The following is an 11,558-nucleotide window of genomic DNA, read 5'->3' as shown; positions in this document are numbered from 1 at the left end:
TGCACTTACCAAGGCTGAAAACACTTGGCTTACTTTAGCGTGTTGTTATCGACCGTCGTAGGACAGCTTCTCTCTGACAGGGAATGTTTGGTTAATTAAATCCTGTTTACAGACAATAATCCAGAATAGAATTATCTAGATTAGTTTTAAGCCAAAGAGTCACAGCTGATCTCAGTGTGAAAATGGTGCTTACTGTTAATGTTACAGCACAGTTTCTCAACCTGTGGGCCAGGGTCCAAACAGGGCCAGCATTGTTGAGCAGGTATAAATGAAGCTGAGCGTCAGTGATCCAAACTTTTATCAGTGATTCTGTGATTGATTCATAGTTCTTAAGAATGTTGGAGCCACTTATCCTGACTCAGCAAACATTGAACCAATTTATCCAAGATCGCTGACTCATTGTTCTAACACATGGTTCATGGTTCTGACCCAGGGACCCGTCCCGTCCTGTCCGGTGCTGATGGACTTTGTGTCAGTGCTGCCGGTGGAGCTGAGTGTGAGGATCTTCCTGGTTCTAGACCCACTGAGCCTCCTCACAGCTGCTCAGAGCTGCTCCTTGTGGAACAGAACCATCAACCACAGCTGGAACATCTGGAAACATCACTGCTGCTCACTGTGCTGCAGGACCCATGTGGACAAAGACAGACAGGATGGATACAGCTGGAAGTTACACACACACACACACACACACACACACACACAGTTTGTTTATTTAATGAACTTTTGGAACGTGAGGAACCAGTTCTGCTTTAGACTTTCACAATAAGAGCATGTCTGTGGCTCATTGAGCTAACACACAGTAACACACAGTGTGTATCATATTACCAGCAGAGGGCGCTCTAGGAGTGTCTGCCTAATCACACAGGTGAGGTGCTGAAGTGTTGAACCGTAATGTTTTCTATTTTTCATACACCTGCATTAACTACATCATTGTGTATTTTGTCATTTTTATCTGCTCATCTACATTAAATAAATTGCATATTGACCGACTGCATTTCAATATATATGTGTAACAACATATGAACATGACGAATAAAAGCTCAAAGCCCAGTTTATTTAATTAATATCAATAATCGTATTCACTCTAAGCAGCACACGTTAATCCAACATCATATCATTTTATTTTCCAGGTAACAATGTCTTTATTAACCTAATAATTTATTATTGTTATTTTTATTAGTTTTTGCTGTTATTAAGGGGCGTGTCTGTCCGTCTGTCTGAGTTAAAGCTTTTCTCAGAAACTGATTAAGATAAAATAACCACATTGGGGGTGTGGCTTTAGGGTATCAATACCTTGATGGAGTTTGAAACATGAGAAAAGCACAATCATTTTTTCCAGAGTTATTGTCCTTGTTCCGTTTTTTTTTGGTGAGGGATGTTGATGACTGTGTTGTTGATAAATGTATTGATTGTTTATTTTCCAGGTCACTCTGCTGAGGAACTTCCATCGCAGTGTTCTGAAACGTGATTGGCTGAGCGGACGCTACAGTGACGTTAGCTCAGCTGATGAGCTACGTGATGTCACTATGATATCATTGGACGCTGAGTCATGGGGGGAAATCTTACAGGCCGAGCTGGACCGATGACCCCGCCCCTTTCCCACACAGTGTACATATCAGGGGTAATTCATCAAACCCAGCTCAGGGTTAAGTCCAGGTTTAACCTGAGAGTCCGGCTTCATTAAGTCAGGTTCTAACTGGAACTGTAGGTTCATCAAAGAGAAAATACTTTGGTTTCCATAGTAACACAGTCCGTGGATCAAACCTGCTCCTGACGAGGCTTAAGCAACAGGCTTGGTTTAAAGATGCAGTCCGTACCTTTCAGATCCCTCCCTCCGCCTCCCTCCCCACTGCGCTCTTGCCCTGCCTCCGAAGTCCCTCCCTCAGAGGAGCTATCAAGCTAATGTTAGCCCGACAACAACATCACAGTAACATAACATGCTCTGTTAAAAGTATATTACTGCTCAATGAGACTGTTTTTTTCACACAAACTACTAGTTTCATGTAAAGCTGTCCTTACATAGTGACAGCTTTAGCAAATATGACAAAAATCACTTTTATGAGAGTTACAGACTGCACCTTTAATCTGCTGACTCGCTCTCATGAAACCACATCATCATTACTAAAGAAGTCATTTAGTAATGCTTTAAAACACTCAACAAGATCTACAAAAGGACAAAGGAGTCAAAAAGACTTCTGTTATACTAGAATCATCATTACATGTTTAAAGGTAGGGTAGGCAATTTTCTAAAGCTAGCATGATTTTGAATGTAGCCTTCCCTACGGCTCCGCCTTTACCCCCCTCGCCCCTCCCCTCTGTGCTACGTCTCACTCACATGCATGCTCACAGCTGCTGCAGAAGAGGAGCTCAGCTCATTGTTTGTATTGTGTAGAAATGTTGTCTCATTCAGCAATAAATAAACAATAAATTTAAACATTATATATGTTAAAAAACATGACCAAAAACTCTGTCAGCAGTGACGCGCTTTCCATGTGAACTCGTGCATGTGAGGAGTCAAGAACGAGCAGGGAGACAGAGAGACGTGATTGGTTAAAAAAATGGTTATTTTTTTTCCATTGGTTGAAGTTATTACAGATTTACAGCTGCTACAGATGATAGATTTTCTTTGTTCCTTTTTCAGAGAACATCTTAATTTCTGTCAGAACATAAAGACAATTTCAACCAAAAACTTAAAAAGTGTATCTGGAGAAAATTACCTACCCTACCTTTAATATGTAGCGTATTATTAATGATATCACAGTGTGTTTAAACCATCAGTAATAATAATATATACGTGTGTATCATCACCTCTGTTTACCACACGGTATAAATGTGTTTATTTATTGATCAGAGATTAATAATGAGAAAGCTGTGGATATACAGAGAGGGAGGGGCTTCAGGGACAGGGCGGAGCACTAAGGCTGCCTATGACAAAGATACACTATCACTTTAAGAGACGTGCACACAGTGCACGTACCTCTGTACACAACTCACCTGTACCTGCAGCGCACACACACTTCACCGCTGAGCTGTTCCCTCTGTTTATTAGAATTTAATATTTAGTGCTGAGTTCATCAAACACTCACTAGTCTCATTAATTATATATTATTTAATTGTGAATTACATCATCACTTTTATTAAATCCTGACAGGAAATAAAAACTTATCAAACTCACATGATCAGTTGTTTTCTATGATAAATTGACTAATTAACAGCAATTTTAACCCCTTCACTACTTTTAAATTGTGAACTTGTTAAATGTGTCCGTCCTTTATTCTCACTGCTCAGTAACAGATGATGTCACTTCCTGTTGGTCTCAGCAGTGGTTTCTATTGGCTGTTTACTCAGTAAAAGCTGCAGTGCTGAGTGATGGATCTCATTGGTCTAGTATCACATGACTGTTCTAGATCATGTTCTAGATCAGACATGGGCAAATGGCGGCCCAGGGGCCACATGCGGCCCTCGGTCTATCTTTGTGTAAACGTATAAAAGTAAACGTAAAGGTAAATACACAAAACAAAAAAAACATCCCCACCATATTGGTTGTCATTATAACTAACAACCTTTTCCTAAATGTCCTAAATCTCAGAACTTAGCAGTGACGTGCTGTGACCACTAGGGCTGGGTAGGCACGTTGCAAATCCAGACCACCAATGACAATTTCATATGTTTCTACTGTCAAGTGTTAATTCAATTCAAATCAATTTTATTTGTGTAAAGAAATTTCCAACAAAATCATCTCAATGCGCTTATCAAAATATAAAATTCATAATAAGAAAGAAAAAACCCAATAAGATCCACATGAACAAGTATTTATCATCTAACAAAATCAATATCATAAACACCATTAAAGAAACATAAACATTATTTAATATAGCCTCCATACTCTTCAACAACATATATCTCATGACACGACAGCACATCTGTTGTTTGTGTTGGAAACACAGAAACATGGAGAAAATAACAACTTAGAACATCCTCAGTGAGGAACATCCACAAAGTCAATCCTTCCGTTTGTTCCATTCACTGTAAAAAGTATGAAACATGTTCTGACTTTACCTTTGATGAAGCTCTGGTAGCTCAGGTGTTGGTCTCCATCTTTTAAAAGATGTCGTTTTATCATCTCTAGCGCTGTCATCCTGACTGTAGTGCTAACCCGCCCACTAGCTAGAGAACGTAGCAGCAGCCACGCTGGATCAATTCACTAATGCACTGTGAACATACGTATAGCATTTAGCATAGCGCGGTTACGTTCAAAGGTAGCGTAGAGAGCTGCCTTTGGACGTAAATGGTTTTCATCTTGGAGAACTGACTGAGCATGTGCAAACACATAAAAACACGCTATGGGAACAGAGGAAGAGCATAACCTAATGTGTTCTTTTGGGAGGGGGTGTGGCCTCCTCCTGCCTTACGGCATAGTGAGACTGTGCAGCTGTTCCAGGAAATAGCAATGTTTAGCGATTTGGGCTGTGAAACGCACAAAATGCTGACACTTTCAAACTTATGTAGGCTATTGGAAATGGAAAATAATTATATTATAATTAAAACAAATAATCAAAATATCAATTCACCCTTAGGTAGGCACTGCCTACCTAATACCCTAACTGCACATCACTGGAACTTAGATGTATACATAAGAAAACATTATCACATCAGAATATCACATTTCTAACTATCTTAACCGTTTTCTAAGAGAAGCCGTCCCCTTTGAAGATACCTCGAGTAAAAAAAACGGCACAAGGGCAATTAATCCCAAAAAAGTATTTGTGCACTTTTCATTTTCAAACTCCATCAAGATATTGATACCCTGAAGCCACACACCAAATTTGGTCATCGTATCTTAAACGGTTTCTGAGAAAAGTTGTCCCCTTTAACTAGGACGGACCCTAACCCTAACCCTAACCTCTGACCCTAACCTCTGACCCTAACCTCTGACCCTAACCCTAACCCTAACCTCTGACCCTAACCTCTGACCCTAACCTCTGACCCTAACCCTAACCCTAACCTCTGACCCTAACCTCTGACCCTAACCCTAACCCTAGCTCAAACCTATAACCCCTTCACACTTTGTGGTGGGGATAATAATACACAAACATACAGCAAAAAAATACAACTTTACAGAAAAATAGAGTGAATGCACAAGAGAAAAAATAGAAAATATTCAAAAAACACACAAAACTACTGCAAAAATACACAAAATGACTCGGAAAAAAAAATGATAGAAAATTACAACAAAAGTACACAAAAAGACACACAAAATAACTCTGCAAACCCACAGTACTACAAACAAACAAAATGAAGATACAAATACACAATATGACTCCAAGACATGTTTTACAGAAAAAATACACAGAAAACAAAAATGCACAAAATGACTTAAAACAAGCAAAACAACAGAAAACAAAAACACGTAAAAGTTACTGTAAAAACTCTTTGATCTGGAGCTACACTGTGTGTGTGTGTGTGTGTGTGTGTGTGTGCGTGCGTGTGTGTGTGTGTGTGCGTGTGTGTGTGTGTGTGTGTGTGATTTTTTGTGTATATTTGTTTTTTATTGATGTACAAACTGAAACACAATTTTATCAAATAAAGCGGACCTTTAGATAAACGCTGTCCGCTCCCAGCTCTTATTGTGAAGGGTCGTGTCCTATTCTTCTTCCTGTCCTCCATCATGGCGGAGATTCCGGAGCTGCTGACCCTCTCCATCTCCCTCCGGGTGCTGCCCAACGACGGCCCGGTGTTCTTCAAGGTGGACGGAAGCCGCTTCGGTCAAACCCGCACAGTGAAGCTGCTCACCGGCTCTAAGTACCGGGTGGAGGTGACGGTGCGGCCCGGGGGCGTGCACGCCACGTAAGGAACGAGTGTGTTCGTGTGTGCGCGTGCATGAGCTTGATTATTGCACAATTTTTACACAGAACTCACCTTCATCATCATCATCATCATCATCACCTTCATCATCATCACCTTCATCATCATCATCACCTTCATCATCATCATCATCATCATCACCTTCATCATCTTCATCATCATCATCATCATCACCTTCATCATCATCATCATCATCATCATCATCATGTTGTGGTTGATTTAAACGTTGCTGGAGGATCTCTGCAGGGTGTCTCTGGGCAGTGTCGGTCCTGCGGGGCGTGGGGGTGCCTCTTCCCTTTGGGTGTGGCTTGGTGCTTGTCTCGTCTCCTGGTGGCCTTGGGGGCGGTCCTCGCGGTGTGCGGGCCCGGAGCGGCCTGCCGCACCGGTGTCAGGGGTGGGCGCGCTGGTGGGGTGCTGGCATCTGTCGCGGGGTTGGGGTGGCACTTCGGGGTGATGCAGTTTGCTGGGGGCGGCGCTAGCTGTTCCGGTGGGGGTGGGGGGGTGTGGCTGGATGTTGGTAGGGGGCCTTGGGATTGGGGGTTGGGGTCGGTGGCGGGGTGCGCTTAGGGGTGTCTGGAGGGGCTGCTCGGTCGTGGGGGGGTGGGCTGGGGCTCCTTGGCCCCCGCTCTTTCTGCTAGCCTGGCTGCATCTTCAGGTCCAGGGCAGCTCCTGGGTTTATAGTAGTGGTTCTTACACATACACTGGTCTATGATACACTGACATGTCTTAGACTGTAGATAAAACTGGGCCTAACTTTAGACACGTTGATCCTAAATACCTGTTTTAGGTTTTACCACTCACTCCTTCCCTCTGTCCACAGACACCACCATTATACCTAAGCTACACACTGGTCACCTGACTGGTTTGATTACACAACACAATAAACACAATATACACAACTACAACTACACATTTCACTCTCACTTTAAAATAACCAACTCTTCTCACCCTTTACATTTACCACCTTGAATTTCTCCTCCCTGTTCCCTCCCCCCACCCCCTCACCCAGGTGTAACACTGCTCTCCCTTTTATATTCTCACTTTAACTCATTCAGTTCCAGCCATTTTTGAGCATTTTGACTGATTTTAAAAACCCACAGAATATTTTCTACTATGAATATCTGAAATCTGACACCAGATTCTGAAAGATTGAAGCCTCTACTTTCATAAAAAGTGGCTCGTTTTGTTCTTTTGTAATCAGTCGTTGAATAGAGCAAGTTTTACACAAATCTTCAGTTTTTCAGAGCAAAAAGCTGAGAAAAAAGCCTTTTTCTAAAAAAAACCCTGTCAGTGACTTTAAAGCTATTTTTTTGCTTTAGTAACAACGCTAACATCTGAACATTGTTTCCTCATATTAAACAAAAACACAGACCAGGCTTTTGGTGATAAAATTATTATTATTATTTATCTGGGTCAGAGTTAAATGGATTTCTTACTGTATTTTGGCGTTTCTCCAACTTTCTCTCCCGTCAGTCTGCACACGTAACTTCCTCTTCCTCCGGGACATCAGAGTGTCACTACATTCCCCGTTTTTTTATGATTTTATCTCACAATCGCCACATTATCCATGAGTTCCACACATGCTCTGGTACAGTGTGCGCTGCTGGGAACGTCAACTCTCGTACACAGCGCCATTTTCTGTATAAATGTCACCTATTATTTTGCTATCTGGCTCACAGGCTGGGGGTAGTTTGTAACCCCCCTCCTCCCGACACGTAGCCATGACCCGTTTGGCCGGTTAGTTGATGGTTTTATCTCACCATCTTAACATTATCAATAATCTACTCAGGTCCACATGTTCTGTTGTTAGTATGTGGAGCTGTGGAGCTGCTGGATACATCACAATCTCACTCTGGTAGCGCCATAATCCACTTCCGTTCCTTCGCTTCTTTGCACTCCTTTGCTGGGTAGCATCAGTGGCTAATCTCTCATCTAAAGGTGCACTGCTTGCCATCTTCAGGACACAGTTGGTCACTACAACACCCCACAGCTTAGATATTGAGAAGAACCTCTGCCAGGTGTTTTACATCATTAAATCACTGTGAGCTATATTTGATTATTGATTGATGAGGCCTCTCCTAGAGCTTTCTGATTCAGACTAATCAGTGATTGATCTTTAGGGAGATGAACATTGGAGGTGTGACGTTCCCACTACAGCAGAGCTCTGAGGACCAGGACCAGGACCAGGTGGTCTACTCTGGTCTGTATGACACTGAGGGCGTTCCTCACACAAGAGTGGAGACAGGCAGCCAATCCAAGTCAGCATCCAGGTGAGTCAGCCAATCACAGGCCAGCAGCTCAGCCATGCGTGTGTGTGTGTGATATGCTGTGTATGTGTGTGTTTGTCTGTCCATAGTTTAACCATGTGGGGACCTTTGAGACCGTGTGGCAGGTCAAGTTCTACAACTATTACAAAGGGAACACTGCCAGTTTGGGAACAAGTTCAACAGCATCGAGTACGAGTGTAAACCCAACGAGACCAGAACCCTGATGTGGATCAATAAGGAGGCCTTCAACTGACACTGGGAACACTGGGAACAATAGGAACACTGGGAATATGAGCTTCTCTGTCCACAGTGGTTTCAGTCTACAGACACAGACAGACTCTACAGACACAGACTCTACTCTGTAGAGTAGCTTTAACTTTAGTTAGAGATGCACAGACACATAATAGATAAATTATTACATGATTTAAATGTTATTAAATGATTTAAATGGTATTGTTTACCTGTTGTTTACTGTTTCAACAAACATGGTGAGGATGAATTTAGGAATTCCACACAGACCAATACAGATGTTGGGTTAGCTTAGCATGTAGCTGTGCAGGCTAAGCAGGTAAAGGGGCAGGGCTACATTATGACTGACAGACCCTGAATATGACCAGTGAGTCTGAGTCTGTAGACTACAGACAGTCTGTGATATTTGTGTGCTTCCTGAACTTCACCTTGTGTTTGTTGATGCATGCTGCTGTGATGTTGTTTATGAATTAAAGTGATCATTGAGCTCTGCTGAGTCCAGCTTTACTGAGCAGGATTAACAAAGCCAGCTTTAAACCTGAACCTGAAAACAGGTTTTATTAAACACTCTGGTCCTCTTCTCTAACTGCAGGATTAACCCTGTGTGTGCTGTGATACATTACTGTTCATTCATTCATGTGTTCATAGTGTGTTGTGAGTCCAGAGGTGTGTTCCATAAAAGAGGTTCAACAAACTCTGAGTCTATCCATAAACTCTAGGTCAACATACCCTCCATGGTAAACTCTGTGTATCTGATTCATTACAGCTGGTATGAAGTGGATCAATCAATCCTGAGTATGTAAACCTTGGTTACTGACGTGCAGGCGCGCGATAAACAGACATCATCAATGGATCGAAGATGACTCGAGCTGCCATGGCAACCACCCGGAAAATAGTGATTTATTCACCCTGATGGTGAAATAAGCCGTTGTTTGATGATATGATCCTGTTCTAAAGGTGTGTTCAGTCTTCAGTGATTATAGTGATTAAATCACCTGTAATTAATAACACTTTTATGATCACTTCATCACTTTATCTCTTCAGTGACGTGACGAGTGGTGAATAATAATAAATAATGTGTCTGAGGAGACGTGTCAGCATCATAGGATGTCTGTATAGAGAGTCCTCCTGTTACACTGGATATAAACACAGTGACCTGATGCTTCATATCTAATCATTATATTGATTTTTAATGTAATATTATCACCAGAGTCATCTCTACGTCCTAAAATATGTCATAAAATAAACACTGAAGCGGGACGCGAACCCAACGACACATCGCTTCTAAAAGCAGCGTCATAATTCACTGTGACATCATACCTTCATAGATGTATGATCTCCAGATTTACAGACCCTAACCCGCTAAACATTATAACCTATATATTACATTATTAAACAACATAAAGTCAATGTGAATCTATAAATGTGGATTAATTTAAATTATCATCTCCTTTATATTATCTACAGCAGGGGCGTCCAATTCCTGTCCTCAAGGGCCTCTATCCAGCATGTTTTAGATGTTTCCCTCTTCCAACACCTGTATTCAAATGATCAACTCATCATCCAGCTCTGCAGAATCCTGATACCATCCTAATCATTTGAATCAGGTGTTGGAAGAGGGAAACATCTAAAAACATGCTGGATAGAGGCTCTTGAGGACAGGAATTGGACATCACTGATCTACAGGTTTTATTCAGTGAACTTTACTACAGACCGTCAGTAGATGTTTTAATGTAGATCAACCTCTCAGTGTGTTCACTAAATGATCTACAATCTACAATGTTAGACAAGAAAAACTACTGTTATCAAAAAAAAACGTAAAGCAACACAACATTAGTAATGATGTGAACACGTCTGTGATGTCACTAATGTGTTGTCAGAGAACAGTGTCTTATACTTAAGAAACGGTGTTCAGGTGGGCGGAGCCAGGTAGAAAACCAGAATTTCTTTGATAAAGCTAATCATGGAGATGTTACCATGGTAACATACTCAAAGAAGAACATACCTCACGTTTTAGGAATGAGATACTCAGAGTTTCCCTCATTTGAGCCCCAATACACTCAGAGTTTGAACATAAACTGCTTTATGGAACACCACTCTGGAGGTATTTCATCAAATGTTCTCAGTAGAGCCAGACTTATGGTTTAAACCTTAACCATAAATGTTTATTCTATGATTCAGATATAAACGTATAAGTCTAATAATCATTCATTTATAAAATCTCCTCCTCTTACTGTAACTATATCAATTTTCTTTAATTCTACATGTTTGGGTTAATTATACCGAGGCTATGTTACATATATGTATAGATAAGATTCATGAAAGGATCTGACATCTATAATTTAACAAAAAAAAAACAAAAACACCCTCCAATAATCCGTTTAAATCAAACCTCTGACAGAAGGGTTTATTATTACGGTCTCACTTCATTGCTCAAATTTTGTCTATATATAATGTATGATAATAAAAAAAAATATTAAACCAAAAGTCAACAGAAAAATTAAATAACTATAATATTTGGGTGAAGAAACATGTATGAAAACCATGAATATTCTGTAAAACACTCATTTCTCACAGCAGGGATAACTTTGTCCTGGTTGTTAAATCACCATGGTTACAGGTTAGCTGTAGAGGCTAAATCACCATGGTTACAGGTTAGCTGTAGAGGCTAAATCACCATGGGTACAGGTAGCTGTTGAGGCTAAATCGCCATGGAAACTCATCCATGATAAACTTGGCTGGCTTTTGTTCAACATGTGGTTTAGTTTATCCTGGTTTTGTGCAACACCCCCTGAATGAGGAGGATACATGTGTGCTGTAATAACTGTTTAGATAAATATTCATATATCATCACTGATTCATCACTTCTCTCTTTAGTTTGAATCACATTTAGACACAACAGGATCAGAATCTCCAATCTTACATAAAATAATCAATCGGTGGTCCTGGTTCTAGAAGCCCGGGATGTGGCAGTAGGCCTCCAGTGAGGAGAGGACGATGTACATGAGCCACAGACTGAAGAACAGGCAGCTGGTGAACACCTTGGGTCCACGAGGCCCCCCCAACTCTCCATCAATGGGTGGGCGGCGCCGGTAGACGAGCACGGCGATGCAGATGAAGGCGAAAATGGTGAAGAGCGTAACAGAGAAGGCCAGCGTTCCCGGGTCCACCCTGAAA

General features: G+C 41.4%; 2 protein-coding genes across 2 annotated transcripts; both read left to right on the top strand.

The window, feature by feature from the left end:
- The first annotated feature begins 1 nt into the window (after window position 1).
- Window positions 2–1,918, top strand: fbxo48 (F-box protein 48). Its single transcript, XM_028442866.1, has 2 exons — window positions 2–763; window positions 1,425–1,918. The coding sequence occupies exons 1-2, from the start codon at window positions 419–421 to the stop codon at window positions 1,584–1,586; spliced, it is 507 nt and encodes a 168-aa protein (XP_028298667.1). The 5' UTR covers window positions 2–418; the 3' UTR covers window positions 1,587–1,918.
- A 3,503-nt stretch (window positions 1,919–5,421) lies between these two features.
- On the top strand, window positions 5,422–8,872 carry cnrip1a (cannabinoid receptor interacting protein 1a). The gene is given in 5 exon segments (XM_028452835.1): window positions 5,422–5,847; window positions 7,986–8,092; window positions 8,095–8,135; window positions 8,222–8,273; window positions 8,276–8,872. Coding segments are annotated over 5 exon segments (489 nt in total). The 5' UTR covers window positions 5,422–5,668; the 3' UTR covers window positions 8,386–8,872.
- The last annotated feature ends 2,686 nt before the right edge of the window (window positions 8,873–11,558 follow it).

The sequence above is a fragment of the Gouania willdenowi genome, chromosome 1 (assembly GCF_900634775.1).
Source record: "Gouania willdenowi chromosome 1, fGouWil2.1, whole genome shotgun sequence".
Lineage (NCBI taxonomy): Eukaryota > Metazoa > Chordata > Actinopteri > Blenniiformes > Gobiesocidae > Gouania > Gouania willdenowi.
Note: the sequence above shows the minus strand (reverse complement) of the source record. Positions and strands in the feature narration are given on the sequence as shown.